Here is a 17,571-nt window from a genome sequence, read left to right on the forward strand (position 1 = left end):
CACGTCATCGACTCACCATTTTTGCCCCACTAAGTTGGTGGGATCCTGATATACCAATAGCCAGTAATAACACACAGTAGACTGGAGGAGCTTGGCTTCCTCCTCGGGGTACAGAGAATCAGTCATATCATTTGAATGTTACGAATATAACATTGTATGCAGAACCATGCAATTTATAGTCTTCACAATGATAGTGCCATGGATCATGAAGTCGCCATCTGCACAACTCATCCTTACATTTTGTTGGCTAGAACTCAGGCACAATTAAGCAACAATATTGGTTGTTAACAGATTACCGTCACAGACAGAAATGCTGAGGCCTGAGCAACCAAAGTTAACCTATAGGTGAACCTCCCAACAACATGTTATATAAGTAGCTAATCATTAGTGATATATGCATGATTATTAGCAGAAGGTGTAGCTTACACAAAATACAATTATTAATGAGGAAAAAGTTTCCAATTATTAGTGAAGGACGTAGCTGAAATGCTTATAAGACTGTATTTTTTAATGTATCTATTTCTGTCTGTGCAGGGACTGGTGTTCAAGGCTGAGAAATCAGATGTTTAGCCTCAGTTGGTGATACATGAAAAAGAACTAAGTAGATAAGGAAACTCCCTTGGTTCTTCCTAGGGCCCTGGCCAAGCTTCAGGTGGCATCTGCAAAGAGAATAAAACCGGATGTTCCACCAGTAAAGTTATGTAAGATTATTCAACAATATAAAAAGTTGGACCCTCTTGCAACAACTTTGGAAACCTCACCTACAAGTGGACTCATTGCATAGGAACTCCCAATTTCCAGGACAGGTTCCCCAAATCCTCACTGCAATCAGGGCTCCCCAGCGACTGCGGATCCAGGTGATGGTAAAGTATTAGGGCAATGGGTTATGTATCTTTCTTAATCATTATCACTATTCTCATATAGTAATGATTAGATGCATTGCTTTGCTTATGCTTGTCACTACTTAGAAATAAGAGATTGCTATAACTGAATACATTTTGTTTCTGCATTTTTCATTGCATTGTGAAAGGGAACACAAGGATATACATGGGAAAGCAATACTTTAAAAGCTCAAGATGTTTGCTTAGACACTGAACAGAGTGTTTGTCATTTTGAATTGTATTCTGGTAATGATGCAGTCTGTCCTAGAGTATGTTGGAAAAGGTTGTGTATGTCTGAGAACCCTTTGTGATAGTTTGTTAATAGAAAATCTGGAAGCATCACTTAACAATCACTCAAATATATGCATTTGCAATTTTACTTAAATTTCAGGGTGTGATTTTAACTACTCTATATAGTTAAAATCTATAGTAGATTTTAACTACTGAGGACTGTGTACCAGAATATACAGAGCAGTTCTGTATTATACAACGCCTTGTCAACAGCACCTTAAGTATGAACATCACGATGGTCAAGAAGCTACTAGAGCACCCTGGTCTACACAACCTGATATAAAGACTGAAGGAGGGAACTCATGATTACTGACTACTGATAACAGTTTACCATGACACACAGGACATACATCACGTGCTGGTATGGTTAAAAAGGATGGAGGATATCACTGGTGGGACATTTTGTATGGACGGTCTCCAACTGCTACTGGAATTGTTCATAGAATACTACATCCTGAAAGAGTATTGTTGATACTAAACATGTTATACCTCGTCTTGATAATCATCATATATCTGAAAGCATGGTGTATGACTCAAGACTTAATATGATTAACACCACCTAGGCATGCCACATTAAAATATATACAGGAAAATATAGAGAATGAAGTTTCTTAACACGTTTGATGATGGCATATAGAATACAGGGCACTTTTATAGCATGGAGGCAAGAGGTACTTGCATTGAGGTAAAGATGATTGACTACAGTCAGGAGGTGGAGTGTACCAGGGCACTCTTCCTAGTGAAAAGACACAAGCTGAAGGTCATGCTGTTTTCTAGTGGCAAAGGCCGTTACATATCAGCCTGACATAACTATCTCCAAGGATAACTTCAGAGGACGAGAAGATTCTTGAGCTAATGGGCAGTGAAAAGGACATCTCTGTGATAACATCATTGCGGGAAACTAGATGTTCCCGCTATCTCTGCAGAGATGTAAGTTCAACAAGATGACTGACAGCCACTTTATTCTGTGAAAGCCCAGTCCCATTTCTGTGGCATGTGAGAGGATTTCTGCATACTCTCCTTTGGAGTGTGTCTAAAAATCCTCCCCCTTTAGTGGGGATGCCCCTCAAGATTACCCTCTGCAGCTGGGAGAATCTCCTGCTGTCTTTGATATGGGTGAATAACATCATTCTCTATGAAGTAAAGGCCAAATCACAACTGCATGTGATGATCACCATGAAAATGAAGCTACTAAACAAAGGAGGGGGAAATGTGGGAATAAAGAACTGGTAATTAGCAAAAATGTAAACTGACCTTCAGATTATGATTCTCATTATGGGCAAATGAGGTAATATTATGGAATGCCCTGTTGCAAGCGTGAGAAGCAGCAGCATGAAAGTGGAAAAAAGACAAAATCTGAAGGTCAGCAGGATGTAATAACAAAAACTGAGATAATGTAATCCTTCATAATAAATTGGGGGCTTGCATACACCATGGTAGCACTTGCTGATGGCAATGCTCCCCCTTCAGCAAACCTGAGTAGGTTGGGTATGTTTCAGTGCATCGCCATGACCTCAGCTGGTCTGAAACCAGCAGGAAAGCATCATTGGAATGAGGAGGTTTTGCTGATGTTGTCTCACCCTGCTTTCCACACTGCTCAAGCCATACATGTTACTGGTACTTCCCTCTGCAAGACAGCAGAATTAATCAGTATACTGCTATGGCAAAAACCTTTTTGAACTTCAAACTATGAGGTAACAGTACCTCACATATTGAACACAAAAATGTATCAGCAGTCAAAAAGAAGTTTTAGGGTAAAGAGGTCAACATAAAAATCTTGTTCAAAACGACCACAATTTCATTGTTACTTTCCATTTGGATCTTATCCAAATGTAATGCTGTTTAGCAGCTACATCACCTGGACGCAACGCTAGGGCACTGGTTCAATACGGACAAAGGGAGAAGTCTTAAGTATTAGACCTATTAAATCAATCTAGCATGCCTAAGCATGATTTAGATTACATGACTACCAGTCTATGAGCTTTTTTGATGGTTTGCTTCACTACATTGCATATTGTTTCCTGCAAGTCAAAACTATCAAGAAAAATCTAATGTTCTTATTCCAAACGAAGAGATATATGACTATCCTAACTAGAAAAAAATGGGAGCTCAGAGAAGTTAAAAGTTCTAATTCTGCCCTGCACAGAGCAGTAATTTACATTAACTAGTCAAGCAAGTACTTCATCACACACATGGTCAAGACAAAAAATACTACCTTTGTGGCTTAATACCTGAGGTACTGCTGCTTAGCTCACTACTTGTACTTTCTAATGACGGGCTGAAAGCTTCCTCTTTCTCATCTAAAACAGAAACAAATCAAAACCAGCACATTAAATACACTTTCTTCTAGACAAATGTCCTGGGTTTGGCAGGGATAGGGTTAAGTTTCTTCAGATGCTGCAAGGGTGTGTAGCCAGGCCATTCGCTCCCATGCTGACATCCCACTCAGGAGACAAGGATGGGAACTGCAGGTTCTCTGTTGGGCTGAGCATCCTGGGGTGTATTAGAAGGTCTGTGGGTAGTACTTCAAGAGAGGTTCTCCTCCTCCTCTACTCTGCCCTCATGAGACCGCATCTGAAATATTGTCTCCAGCTCTGGGCCTCTCAGTTCAAGGACAGGGAGCTGTTGGAGACAGTTCAGCACAGGGCCACAAAGATGATTAGGGGAGTGGAGTATCTTCCTTGTGATGAAAGGCTGAGGGAGCTGGGGCTCTTTAGCTTGGAGGAGACTGAAGGGTGACCTCAGTAATGTTTCCGAATATGTAAAGGGTGGGTGTCAGGAGGATGGAGCCAGGCTGTTCTGAATGACGGTCCATGATAGCACAAGGGGCAGCAGGTACAAGCTGGAACATAAGAAGTTCCAAAGAAACATAAGGAAAAACTTCTTCACTGTGAGGGTGACAGAGCACTGGAACAGGCTGCCCTGATGGGTTGTGGAGTCTCCTTCTCTGGAGACATTAAAAATCCACCTGGAGGAGCTCCTGTGTGACCTACTCTAAGTGGTCCTGCTCTGGCAGGGGGGTTGGACTGGATGATCTTTCAAGGTCCTTTCCAACTCTTAAGATTCTGTGATTATGTTTATGTGCTTTTTATTGATTATGTTGCTGTCAAGGGCATTATGTAAGAAACTTGAGAACATTATTTAGAGGTAGAAATATGTTCAACTTTAAATATTTGCATTTTAACAGTGACTACTGACTTGTACTGTGCTTCTTCTATCTTTGTAAACACAGTCACATAATTTCATTCATACCAGAGTATTTTTCACCAGGTCTTCAAGCTCTTTAAAACATAGATTTTACCATGCAAACTAGTTTCACTGCTGCAAGTCCACAAGCATCAGAAAGGAAAGCAACAAGGTCATGGAGTAAATCAAGTGGCATAACCAACACAAGTAGAACACAGGACTTCTTAAATCCTTAAGATCTAATCTTCAGGCTGCATGCAGTGAGTTGTTACTAAAATCATTTCGAGTTCATTACATAGCTGAAAGTAGGAGAGTAATTACCAGTTACCTCCTTGTTCCTTTAAGTCAAGACCCCTAGTAAACACTATTTGAAAGCAAAATGCTTCTATGCACTACTGTGTGTAATACAGGGACTGACTTTAGCCACCGTTCGGTTTCCTTCTGTCATGGTTTAGGCCTATCAAGGGACAAAAGGCCATGGTTAGAATCAAGTACCACAGACCTGAGAATTGCCAAAGAGCAGGGAGGGCTTAATTACCACTTCTGGTTCAGGACAAAACAGACCAGGCTTGGGGAAGAAACAGAAAATCATTTAATCCACCACCAACTAAAATATAGTCATAAAACCCCAAAACATAACCAACACAAAACAACAGAGTGGTACAACAAGGAAAAGAACAATGAGCCTTTTAAGACCACCTTATCCCCACCCATCCCCTCCTCCTGGGCTCAGTCTTTATCACCTTCCCCACTGAACAGCAAAGGGAATGGGGGTTTCAGTCAGGCAGGTGAGCACCAAACCAGTCCTCCCTGCATGTCCGTGGGGTACCTCACACACCCGGCAGCCCTGCACAGGCAGTTCCAATGTGTGTTCATCCCAAAGGCTGCAGCTCCTCTCTGCCTCTCGTGTGGGGCTGCTCTGTGGCCCACAGGCTCCCCAGTACGACCTGCACCATGGCCACCTCCTCACAGTCTCTCACCCATCCAGGTGCACTCACATGGAGCTGCTGGTGGCTCTCAGTCCTGCCACTGCCCTGTATGGGTTGCAGGGGCACAGCTGCGTTCTCACCACAGCTTGCAGAGGGGTCTCTGGTCTGCTGTTCCTCTTTCCTTCCTCTTTCTCTGACTGTGGGGTCCATGTGGTCACCTCCATCTCGTACCGCTCTTACAGCTCCTCCCAAGCACTTCAAATTCCTGTCCCTAGTGAAGGCAGAGGCCCCAGCTTCGCCCAGCCAGGCCAAGAGGTGGGTCTGAACCCAAAAGCCAGGGGAGAGCCTGAGAACTCTTTACCAGGTCTGCACTGCAACCCCCTCCCCATTACCAAGCAAAAGCGACTCCTCGCTAAACCATGACACCTTCTTAATGATTTTATGGCCGTACCAGAATCTGTTCCAAAAAACTGCTTGCTGCAGCTCAAGCAGTAGAAATAGGCTGTCTTCCAAAAATAAACTCAAAACAATTCATTCTGTATCCAGCTGCTCAGATGAACCTAAAAAACATCACGACAAGACTACCTTCCATTACAGAGAGGCACTTTTGAAAGAAGCATAATTGCTGTTAATTTAAATTGAGAAACATTCAACAGTCCCTCAAATATTAACTATGTATTACATGTTAACATTTAAGACTCTCACATATTGTTACTGGATAACAAGAAAGCCAGAGAGAAACTTGATAGAAAATGAACACACCAAGAAACTGTCTGGACAGTTAAGGTAACCAGAGCCTGCTGAGCACACAGGTTGTTTGCATGAGCTCAGGTCATGCTGCCTTTCTATAGTCATATGCAATTTATCTGTATGTTGCAGGAATTCTCACTTGTGCTCTGACATGTTGCGCTGCTTTGTAGGGCCTTAGCAAAGGTTTGTCCAGCACAGGAACTTCTTAGTCTGTGCAAAAGGAGAACTGAACTACTCTCATTAAGAGTGAAGGCATCCTTATCTCCATTTCTTTTCCCCCACATGGAAACACTAACTATAGCTGTTATCAGAAATGCCAGTCTGCCATATCAACCTGAACTTCCCTTATCCATTTGTGCAAAGGGAGGAGAGAGGATACAAACCTCACTGACCTACACCTCCGTGTACAAAGCAAGCAAAAGAGGATAGGTGTTCTAGCTTTTCCCTCCTTGCATAGGCAACACTTGCCATTAGCTCTCTGTGACTGCAACATTTAGTTGAGGAGACAGAAGCTGTGAAGTTACAGCCTGTGCAAAACCAACAACTAGGCTCTGGCAAAGCAGGTAGGTAATTGAACTGCATCATCTTTCCCACTCCATATCTCCTTCCATGTCTAGTTTTCTTTTTTACTATTAAGGGGTTTGAACATTTTGAGATTACTGAGGTAGCTGAAGTGTTACTGGCCTGAAATGGAACATCCTCCAACACAGATGACCCCAAGCTGGAGCTGAACCAATAAAAACCTAATATACATATGAAGACTCAATTTTCTAGTCACAAGCAAGATCTTCAGCAGGAGAAATTCTGAGCAGATTGAAAGCACACTACAAAGGATAGTAATGCTCACAAAAGAACACAGCACAGACTGCAGAAATGCCAATTCCTTGCTTTAATTCATTTTAGCATCATCTTTTCTAAGACTGTCTGGCTTGTGAAGTCACCTTAGCAAGAGCACTGCTGATGACTTACTGTCAGCTTGCCTGTTTAACACCTCAATGGCTTTGCTAAACAAGAAATTAAAACAAAGCAAAAAGTTAAACCAAACCTTTTCGTATTGATTTTGACACCAGGAACTTTTCTCTTGTCTCTATGAGAACACTGCTACACAGGTTTAACAGGCTACGGCTCCATTTCCTCAGCATACAGCTTAGTAGGTGCTTCTCTCTAAGTGGGCTTCCCTCCTCCCAGCATACATCCAAGAGCTCCCTGAATAGGTGTCGTACTTCATCTGCCTGATTCCCCACCTCAAAAGTCACTATGCTAAGAGTGGCGTAAATTGCATCTGCTAATTCTCTTTGATTTAATTCTGTTGAAGTCTCAGAACTGCACTGAAGCCTCTGCAGAGATATCAAGGTGTCACGAAGAAATTCAATAAAGATGTTTTGTAGAGAGCAATACTGCTAGAGCGAGGAGCTGTGTCTGCCTTGTTCCTCCTGGAAGAACTCCAACATGGCTCTTCCCCTCTGGAGAGCCCGCAGCAAAAGCTTCCGGAGAGTTGAAACAACATCCAAACTGAATCTGTGAGAGTAGTCATCTCTTCTTATCCTGTGATATGCGAGTTCTGGGTGCACTCAAATGCTACAAACAGCTCCTAGCAGGGAAATAATAAAAGAGTAAACCTTTCAGACTCTGTTAAAAATATTAAATAAATTACTTAAATAGGGGAAACTTCAAAACAAGAAGAAACATTCACATCGAAATCCATTAATAAGGGTAAAGGGGAGTGAAGAACATGAAAATTAAGATTTTTAGGGGGAAAACTCCCCCCCATACATTAAAATGTACTTGCTGACCACGGTTTATTTTGGCTCATAGTGAGGTTTAGCTTTATGAATACTAAAGGTGTCTGTAGACACAAGACTCTGGCAAGTAGCTACAGTCAGGACTGAAGTGTGTTAGAAAGACCACGTAAAAAAGCTTGTTCCTTGCCTATCTACATTCTCCTCTCTAGCCAGAGAAATCACTTGCAGGCACACTGGATTAACTTCAGAAAGGGATCTGAATTACAGCCCCTTTCAGTTGCCTAGAAGAGTAATAACATATTAGCATCTCAGGCAGTCACACTAGCAGGAAAGAAACACAAGACCTAATAAAGTTGAACATTCTACATAACTGAAGAAGCAGGAGCCTCTTCAAGGTGCTCACCTTAAGGACTTCCTCAGAGACATCTTTCTGTAGTTCTTCCCAGAACAACAAAGTTCAGTTTCTCACTGAAGAGCAACTGAAACAGTTTTCTAAAACAATATAACAGAACGGCCAGTAAAACTTTTATTCATTTATATTACCATATAAACCTAAGCTTAGGTATTTCATTAACATTTTGAGGCAGACTGAAATATCTCTCTGAGGATACCCAATTCTCAACTAAAGGCTACTCCACAGTTATGTTCTCCTCCCTTAGCAATGTCTAAACAGTGTCTACACATTTGGAAATGGAGAAAATTGTCACTTTGTGAGGAATTGCAATCCCATCAGAGACATCTTTCCTCAGAAGGTAAAGAAAAAAATTCAAGTCTTGGTAGCCACAAGAACAAATGACTTCTTTAAAAAGTCTGATTGCACATCCCAGTGTACCAAATTAAAAAAAGGAAAAAAGATTAGTTTCTCCTTTACGCATGAAACATATTGCACCTATCTGTCTGAAAATAGCAATACAGCAAGCACATCCCTCACCATCTAAAGCCTATAAAGACTCATCTGATGTCTGTGCTATTCCACCTTTAATATAAGAAAGGTGCTACACAAATGCAGAAGTCATTACACTCATACTTTCCATTTACAGAAGTGCTCGATGCTAAGAAGCCAACTTCTGTTACTTGTGCAAAACCAAAAAATACCAATTTTCTCTCCAGTGTGAAAATTAACAGTTGTTTCTTGACAAGTTTATTAAAAGCAAAAGCACCTCTGCAACATCTTTAAAAACAAAATTCCATGAAACATGAGAAAGCCTATAATTAAATAAGCAACTAACCAGACACTTTGCACTTGAAAGTCAGCTGGAAGTCAGAGCTGTGGCACTCGGAAGTCAGATAAGTATTTCTGTACCTGATTTGTAGCAATCCATTTTTCCAGCACAAGAAGCCAAAGCCATGCAGTTCTCCATGGACTAGAGTTTTGTCTCCACCTACAAAAGCTTATTGCTTTTGCACATACATCATATTATAAAGTGGTCATTCCCGTATCTAAGATCCAGGAAAATACTCTGATTTTTATATTTCTTTGTGTAAGATAAATGCAAAGACAACTAAACAGCTGAAGATGAGTCAGACAGGAAAAGAATGCAGAAAAACCAGAATACTGGTACTACTTAAACATTAACTCAACGATTTTTGCTGTGCAAAGAAATGTTTTTAGATCTGCCAAATAGCAACAATACTACTACAGTTCTTTGCTTCAAAATAAAGAAATTTACTTCTGGTGGAAAGTTCAGTCTGTATAGCCCTCTCTGAGCACCTCAGCTGATTTTTTGAAATATGACCACTTGCCAAACACTGCTATTTCCTGTTCTACCTAGTTCTGCCCTCCAAAATAGTGAAACTAGGGTTTAGGCCACAGCAGCACAAATGCAGTTCTATGTCCAAACTAAAAGTGAATTAATGTACTAATTAAACACAGAATATTTCTAGTTTCCACCAGCTTTTCACGTGCTCCAGTCCAAATGGACTAAGAAAATGAAAAAGCACAAGGTAGTTTATTGGCCTTTAAAGTCCCAGCACTGCTAACCTAAGTCTTTAGATGAGATAGCCCAACTAGCAAAAATAAATGTCTCATACAGCCATTAGCAATATCCATCTAACCTTCCTCCAGACTCTTTTAACTGCTTTTTAACTGTAAACCATTTCTCAGAATCCTTTCCAAAATCTTTATATAAATTTTAATGTGAAGTAGTATGAGGGAGAATACCAGTGTTCCCTGAAATGCCAGGAGGAAAAAAAACACAAAAAAACCTCTAAACCACCCTTCATATGTCCCCATCTGAAAAGCAAAGATAAAACTAACCAGGATTGAGTAAAAACAATGTCATTTCAAAATCCATTGTTTGAGAAAAAAGAATTCAATAGCATAACTGGAATTTTGTACAGTTTATATTGTTAGAAATCAGAAGGTCTTTCAAGAGTTGAAAACAAAAGAACATTTTAAATAATTATAGTGCTTATCTTGGTGTTTCCACTTTTAAATTAATAAAAGCTTGGTGAGAAAGGAATATAATTTCAGGTGTTCCTCCTCCTTGTAATCCTTCAGTACTGATTCTGAAACACTTCCAAATAGTTTTAAGCTTGTATGAATCACCATGCCAACTACATAAATGAAGACAGCACGTTATCCCAGCGGTCTGGGCAGCCTGCTAAGCGCTTGGGCAGTGATGAGATGTCGAGGTTCAGATAACAGCACTGAAGCAAGCGCTGTTTCCCAGAGTCTACCTGTCTCCCATGGCCACCACCACACTAATTGCTCCACCATTTACGCTCAAGCCTACTGAACCCCAAACAGTACCTTACTTACCTCAACCCCAGGGGATAAGTTACCAGCGGCTGAAGAATTGCTTCCACCTTCTCAGGGCCATCTCCCTGGCACTGGCTCAGCTGGGGCACACAGGCTTGCGCAAGCCGCCCATCCCCACGCCGTACGCGCTCGCTGAAAACCCCAAAGAGCCGCTCCAGAAAGACTGCTGCTTCTGTTCCAAATGCGTGCATCTTCCCGGGACAAGAACACCTGGGCGGGGTGACACAGGCGAAGTGGATGCCGTTAAGGGCGCGATGGAGCACCAGCCTCGATTTCGTTAGTTCTCCGCCCTGAGAATTCGCTCCAGGCAGAGGGTCTAGGCCAGGCTTCGGGGGGCTGCCTCCGCAGGGCAGCGGGGCTGGGCGCCAGCGTGCACCGCGGGCTGACAGCACGGCCGCCACTCGGTCATGACGGTCCCGTCGCCCAGGGGACTGCTGCCCAGCCCGGCTCGGCGACCCGCGGGGTGCTGCCGCGGCTCCCCTCCCAACTTGTCTGACCCGGAGGCGACGGATTATCTTTCCCGGGCCATGCGCTGTGCCGCGCACCCACCCGCGGTCTATCCCTCCTCCACCAGGTGCGGCCTCGACCAGCGACTCCCGGCACCCGCCACTGCCCGTATTACCTGGCGGCGCAGGCCGCGGCCAACCCGGCGGCGCTGGGCTCTCCTGCACTACCCCGGCAACACCACTCCTCGCCCCCATCTTGGGTGCCGCCTCAGCTGACCGCGCCGCCGGGCAGGCACGCGGGCGGGCGCCCGTCCGTTGGAACCCCTGGGGCAGAATGTAAAGAAACCACCATTGTCCTTGAGGGCGCCCGAGGCCGCCCCCTCGCACGCCCGTCTCCGGCCGCCGCCGCGCCGCCCGGCCCTCCCTGACCGCGCGCCGCCACTCTCACGATTCTGATTGGTTTCCGCCTGAGGCTCCGCCCCTGGCGGGCGGTGGGGCCGCCCCGTGCCGCCGGGAGCGCGTGGTGAGGCCCGGCGCCTCAGGGGCGGAGGTCTACAGCTGTCTGCATCTATGTCTCTTTACCCTTTGCCTATGTGTACAACTCTGTATGTGTACCTCACTATGTATATGTCTATATAGAAACAGAGAACCGTTTCTCTTGGAAAAGACCCTTAAGATCATAGAGTCTAGCCACTAACCTGACACTTTCAAGCCCACCATGGCTCTCATCACCTCAGCTACACGGCTTTTAAATGTCTCCGGGGATGGGGAATCCACCACCTCCCTCGGCCACCTGTGCCAGCGTCTAACAACCCTCTCATTGAAAAAGATCTTCCTAATCTCCAATCTAAACCTCCTCTGGTGCAACTTGAGCCCATTTCCTCTTGTCATTGGCCTTCTTGGCCACCTGGGCACACTGTAGGCTCATATTCAGCCACCTGTGGATCAACACCTCCTGGTCCTTTTCCACCAGACAGCTTTCTATAGGGATATGTTATATATAAATATTTCTTTCTTTTGTTGCAAATCTGCAAGAAATCCTATCTACTCAAAGTTAGATAAGCAGAGATGTCCTTTTTTGATAATACACATGAGATCATTCCCAAAGAATGTCCAATGAAGCATCAAAATTAACAGATATTTATATTCAATATTCTGTTCTTCTCCACTATGCATATAAAACCTGCTTATAATTCTTCATTAAGGTTGCCTTTTACTTTGATTACTTTTACTTGTGAATTTTACACATTACATCAGCCTTATTGACTGGTCCCTTATTGTACAAGTTATACAGAACGATACACGTTTTGAAATCACTTGACGAATTAACTGATTTAAGATATGATTATTTGATGTTCTGGACCAGAATGGTACTAATTATCTGGTGCTCTGCACCAGAATGTTACAGGGGTTCAGGACAGTGAGCAATTTAATGATCAATATAACAAACTCTTTTGTTCTTCCTTGGAAATGGTTACTCCTAACATTGTTCTTGGATGTTTTATGGCTTGCAGGTGCAGGGATCTAAACAATCCACTGCATTATCACTCTTATTCTCATTGTGCCCGATTTCTCATGCATGTTCTTCTCTCTGGGTGAGGCTTCACCAAGGAGGCCTAGTTTTATGTTAGCTATGCTAACATAAATTTTACTTTAAAATAACTATTCAATAAAAATCACTTGAATTTTTATACCTTTTATAACACTTTAAAAGAAGACAAATATGGTATAAAATAAATAAATTATGTAGGGTTTATATGTATTGCACCCACAAATATATAATTTTAAATACTTATGACATTATATGTAATTTTAAATACTTAGATGAAAAAGGTATAGGGATAGATAGAGCTACAGGCATCAGCTTTCCAGGCACTCCTGTGCGGAACGATGGGGGCTTGCCGCTCCTGTGGCCCCCTGCCCTCTCACCCATACCAGCCGTGTTATTTGTGAGCTTCTTTGGTGGGATGAGGCACGGAGGGCCATGACTCAGCTGCTCGTCTGGGAGGTGTCCAGCCAGTGTTCTGCAGAGATAAAAACCCCACCAACATCCTCCCTTTAATCCAGGCTTTTTTGTTTGTTTTCATCCTGCCACACAAAAGAAAAACTTCTTGTGAGACTGCTGCAGTGGAGGCAAGTGTAAGAGGCGGAGTGGGGATGACAGAAGAAAGGTGTCTCAAAGTAAGTGATGACTCAGTCTCCAGGGCTCCCAGACTAGAAATAAGGGAAGGGGGCTATGTCTGTGTGCATGTGCTGGGACCCACCCATAAACCACATGAGATGCTGCAGCCGTTTGTGCCACTACCTCCTACAGCATTCTGAGTATTTTTCACCTGTACTGTCAACTCAGTGGCAGCAGAGAAATGGCATGGGGCTAATAATGCCTCTGAACTTGCTTTAGCCATGCTGAATGAGCTGTGTGATAATGAGATCTTTGTCTAAACTATTCAGTTTGGATTCCTTGTGCCTATAATGATGGTTCTTACTGTGGTACAGCTCTGCACAAAGTTTCTCAATGTGCACTTACTTTCAGTTTGGGGTATTGTTTTGTATCTGGTCTCATGTAGGCGAGGAAGGAGCTTTAGTGAGACACAGGACCTGTATAGGAATGAAGATCATTCAGCCTGTGATCTTTTATGCTTATTACCTACTTTCTAATTGCTTTATCCAGTTTAAAGTATTTCTGTAGAGTCAGAGTCTCTGAGGAGCCACTCCCTCACATAAGACATCTCAGGTAGCTGATGCGCTTTTTTTGTTAAGAAGCTCAAAACATGGAGTCACTTTCCCTCTTCTGCAAGGGTAAATATATGCTATTAACAATCAGCAGTAGTGCTGCCACTTTTGGAGGTTCTTTTAAAATAGTTTCTTCCAATATGTGCCTTGTTAGCAGTTAGAGGTTCATTAATATGTTTGTGAAGCTGTGAAAATGTTTGGATGTAAATGTCAATGTGGGGAAGTAAATGGAGGTCTTCTGAGCAGAAAATATGAGTAGTATATTGAAGTTAGGAAATGGAGTGTAGGCAAAACATTTTTTCACCTTGAATTTGTGTTTTCATTAGACAAGCTGATATTCTGTAATTTAAAAATCTAATGTCATTACATATTCTAGAATTTAAAAGTACATATGAAATGCCTGTAACAACTTACATTTGAATGGGAGCCCATTTGCTGTGAAGTCTGTGGGTTCCCATGCTCTTATAGTCCTTCTTATAGTTAAAATACTAAATCATTCATATATTGTGCAAGTCTCCTAGCAAAAAAAAAAGGTTTGAATTTTTACTTCGACACACTGGAATGATAAAGTGCTTTTTATCTAAAATAGGGTCTCCTGTGCATTGCCTTGGAATATTATCAGTGTTATGCAAATAGCTAATAATGCTTAGTGTTTCTTAGCAGCTTCTTTCTAAGGGAGTCTGCACAGGGAGCGATTACATGCTATAGTGTAGTACTCTAGCATTTACATTTTAAAGCCATTTCTGAAACTATAGTCTGAAGATGTCCCTACCATTCATTTCCATCTCTCTTTATTTTTCCATGTCAGCCATTGCATGTATTAATTTCTCTAGCAAGTAAAAAGCAGGTAGCTTTGCTCTTTGGGTAGAATTTACAGCTACTGGCCTCTTTGAAGGGGACAAAAGCAGATCCACTGAGAAGCCATTTTCTAGCTTTGAAGAAGTCATGGGGACAGGTGTGACTGGGACCACCTGTGAGGACATGGTTGCATTTCTGTTGGCTTTGTGCTCATATGCCAGAGGGAAGAAGCTACCTGGCCTGATGTAAAACCTGCTACTGAAATCTGTTAATGAATTTGAGCTGGAAAAGTAAGTTCACATAGAGTATGTGCTCATGCTTCCACAAAGCTTTTCATCTGCTGCAACCAATTCATCGTGTCATTAGATCTAGCAGCCGTCACTCGTTCACCCTGGATGTGTCAGCTCTCTGTGTCCTGGCACTCATGGGATGCTTGAAGTCTCTTTCTACATGTAAAATTAAAATCAAATGATGTAAAGTGATCAAAGCAGCTGTTAAAGCTGGTTTACCCACGGCGTGACCTATCGCGGCACATTTTCTCTGTTCCCTGCAGGTGGAGCACTATGTTGGTGAAATTAAAGGTGGCCTGAGACCAGCCATGAAACTCACAGTCATAGGAATGGTACACTCCAACCCCAAGAGGTGGGTGAAGGGGCAGGTGGGGGGCTTCACGCTGACGTATTTGCTCCTGCCTACCTTCTGAATTCAAAGTTTCTTGAGGGTCAGTGCTCTTTAGAGGAAGAAAGTAAAACAAATGTCATAACTTATGGCTTTAATTGTCCTGCCCTTAAGACTAATATTAGAAGGACAAAAAATAATTCACTATTCAATCCAGCTTTTCTGATAGCCCTGTCAGGATTTTCTTTTCTAATGTAACTGGAGGTGACACACAAGTGTCACTTCTCCTCCGGGAAGGGGTGCAATTCTGAACCTTCATCTTGGTTGTCTGCGGGGTGCTGGAATCAACACCATTTATTAGCCACTAGTTTTGACGCAGGAAGTGCAGGTTCATTGCTGTGTTCAACCTGGATGACAGCAACTGTGCTATCACTTCACTTTTCTTGCATCTACAGTGATCAACTGTTATGTTTCCACTGGTGAAAAGTTTGCATAAGCTCTTTTAAAGGACACAAATTAGAATTGTCACAGGCACTGAAGTTGGTTTGATTTCAGACACAAGAATGGGAAAGCAACATCAGAAATCACTAGCATCCTACTTAAAAATGGAGGAGAAACAAAATCCAACCTGTTCTTATCTCTTTCTGCAGCTAAGCCTGTAGAAGTTCTGTGTTTCAGTCAGGCAAGAAACCAACATCTTTCTGTAGTCTTTACAGGCATCTGCTGTGCTCATCACGTCATTTCACATTTCTGGAAGTCACAGTCATGTAATTGGGGTTTTTTTTCAGCTTTTCAGTGACACTGCTCTGTGATCCAGTGGATGCAAACAAAGATGTTGGCCTATTATTTACAGTTAACTTCAGCGACAAAACCATCACCCGAAATGCACGAATTGCTGGGAAATGGGGGAGAGAAGAGAAGACTATTCCCTACTTCCCATTTACAGCAGGCGACACATTTAAGGTAATCTTTGGGGTACTGTGAATAGGGTGGAGAAGGGGAGAGAGGCTGAAGGCCACAAATGTGACCACAAATAGCTATTGACATTGCCAGGTTAGGTAGTCTAGCATGGCACAGACAGCAATAGTTCAGAGAACTCCCTATAAGAAGCTTTATAGTATCATCTTGGCTGAGGGTAGGTTATTTATTAGCAGCATTTCAGAACAACCTGTAGACTTTGTGCTTCACTGTCCTCATCACATGCAGCTCTAAATCCATGCTGGTGAACTCATCTCTGCTGCTGCTGATCTCTTAACACCTTCCCCCTGTCATCTTCCATTGCAGATGGAGCTCCTATGTGAACACCAGCAAATACGAGTCTTGCTTGATGGACGGCAGCTCTGTGACTTTACTCACCGCATTCAGCCTCTGAACTTGGTGAAAGCTTTGCAGATTTCGGGGGACATCAAGCTTACCAAAGTTGCTTGAAAAAAAAGGAGACCACAATATCACCAGGGGACAAATGTACTTTCTCCTGTCTGAGAAATGTTTTATCTTTTTCTCCTGGCTGATTCTGGAGAGTGGGGACTGTCTGTTTTTAATTTGCTAATGAGTTTGAAAGTCACACTTTTTTTCTCATACATATTCAGCAATTGCAGAGCTATGGCTGGTCCAGTTAAATCAGAGATCCTTTGCTGAGGTACTCTCTTGGCCTCTCAAACTACAAGATTTATGATGCTATGCAGTAGCTCACGTCCTTATGGTCCCCTAAGCCCCCAGCCATTGCAGACCTGCCTCAATCCTCTGTGGTGTAGCGGCTGTTACCCTTGTGACTAGAAATGGGGAGTATGCAGGTGGTGGGACTGAGAGAAGAGACTAGGAGGTTTTCTTATAAGTGAATAAGGGAGTCTGGTGGGTCCCAACAAGGCTCACATTATCAGGAGGGAATCGCTTTCCTTGAAACCTCCCGGTGCTTCCCAGTACAGAGCTATACATGCCTTACCAGCATCCCTGTCTCTTGCAGGTAGTGTTCTTGTGGATTTCAACAGCTGTGGATTTCAGAGTCTTCTCTGTACCAGCCCTAGGAAATGATATCTATAGTGAAACTGTATTGCTCATTCTTGTATCTAATTAAAAATGCATCTTTGCTGCATTTACCAGCTTCTTTACCAGCTCTGTTAAATACTTGAATGCGTGTGAGTATTGCACTGTTATTTCATCACTGCAGAGCTAGAAAAAAGGTCCCGAATACATGCCTAATCTAGTATACATATAAGCACATATCATAGCTGCTGCTATTGGCTTTGTTATGATTGGTTGATTGTAACACAGGATGAAGGGGAAAGTCTCTAGACTCAAGACTTTTCTGTCAACAACCTGGAGAACAAAGAAAGTCTGCAAAAAGGTTTGGTGGACAGAGGGCTATTAAATTTCTCTTTGACTTCAGGGAAGATAAATAACCTGTTGTCTTCAGAGGTCTTTTGGAGGCTCTGCAGA

At 42.7% G+C, this 17,571-nt stretch overlaps 2 protein-coding genes across 3 annotated transcripts; one reads left to right on the plus strand and one right to left on the minus strand.

The window, feature by feature from the left end:
- Positions 1–4,927: 4,927 nt before the first annotated feature.
- Positions 4,928–11,241, minus strand: LOC133625628 (uncharacterized). Its single transcript, XM_061998181.1, has 3 exons — positions 10,541–11,241; positions 8,183–8,271; positions 4,928–7,628 (listed from the first exon to the last, which is right to left on the minus strand). The coding sequence occupies exons 1-2, from the start codon at positions 11,239–11,241 to the stop codon at positions 8,196–8,198; spliced, it is 777 nt and encodes a 258-aa protein (XP_061854165.1). The 3' UTR covers positions 4,928–7,628; positions 8,183–8,195.
- A 1,803-nt stretch (positions 11,242–13,044) lies between these two features.
- Positions 13,045–17,227, plus strand: LOC104552091 (galectin-related protein A). Of its 2 annotated transcripts, XM_061998782.1 has the most exons (5): positions 13,045–13,167; positions 15,071–15,159; positions 15,924–16,098; positions 16,420–16,599; positions 17,099–17,227. In XM_061998782.1, exons 1-4 carry the CDS (start codon positions 13,144–13,146, stop codon positions 16,561–16,563), a joined length of 432 nt encoding a protein of 143 aa, XP_061854766.1. In that variant the 5' UTR covers positions 13,045–13,143; the 3' UTR covers positions 16,564–16,599; positions 17,099–17,227. The 2 variants fall into 2 exon arrangements, with proteins under 2 accessions (XP_061854766.1, XP_010206383.1); XM_010208081.2 differs by having other exon boundaries at positions 13,046–13,167; positions 16,420–17,227.
- Positions 17,228–17,571: the final 344 nt, after the last annotated feature.

Source organism: Colius striatus, chromosome 6, assembly GCF_028858725.1.
Source record: "Colius striatus isolate bColStr4 chromosome 6, bColStr4.1.hap1, whole genome shotgun sequence".
Classification (NCBI taxonomy): domain Eukaryota; kingdom Metazoa; phylum Chordata; class Aves; order Coliiformes; family Coliidae; genus Colius; species Colius striatus.

Bases quoted from the DNA above. Each gene is read 5' to 3' on its own strand.
- LOC133625628 (XM_061998181.1), bottom strand. From the start codon at position 11,241: ATGGGGGCGAGGAGTGGTGTTGCCGGGGTAGTGCAGGAGAGCCCAGCG. The intron at 8,272-10,540 runs GTAAGTAAGGTA...ATATTGTTTTAG, and splicing joins ACTTATCCCCTGGGGTTGAG to AAAACTGTTTCAGTTGCTCT.
- LOC104552091 (XM_061998782.1), top strand. From the start codon at position 13,144: ATGACAGAAGAAAGGTGTCTCAAA. The intron at 13,168-15,070 runs GTAAGTGATGAC...TGTTCCCTGCAG, and splicing joins CAGAAGAAAGGTGTCTCAAA to GTGGAGCACTATGTTGGTGA. The intron at 16,099-16,419 runs GTAATCTTTGGG...CTTCCATTGCAG, and splicing joins CAGCAGGCGACACATTTAAG to ATGGAGCTCCTATGTGAACA.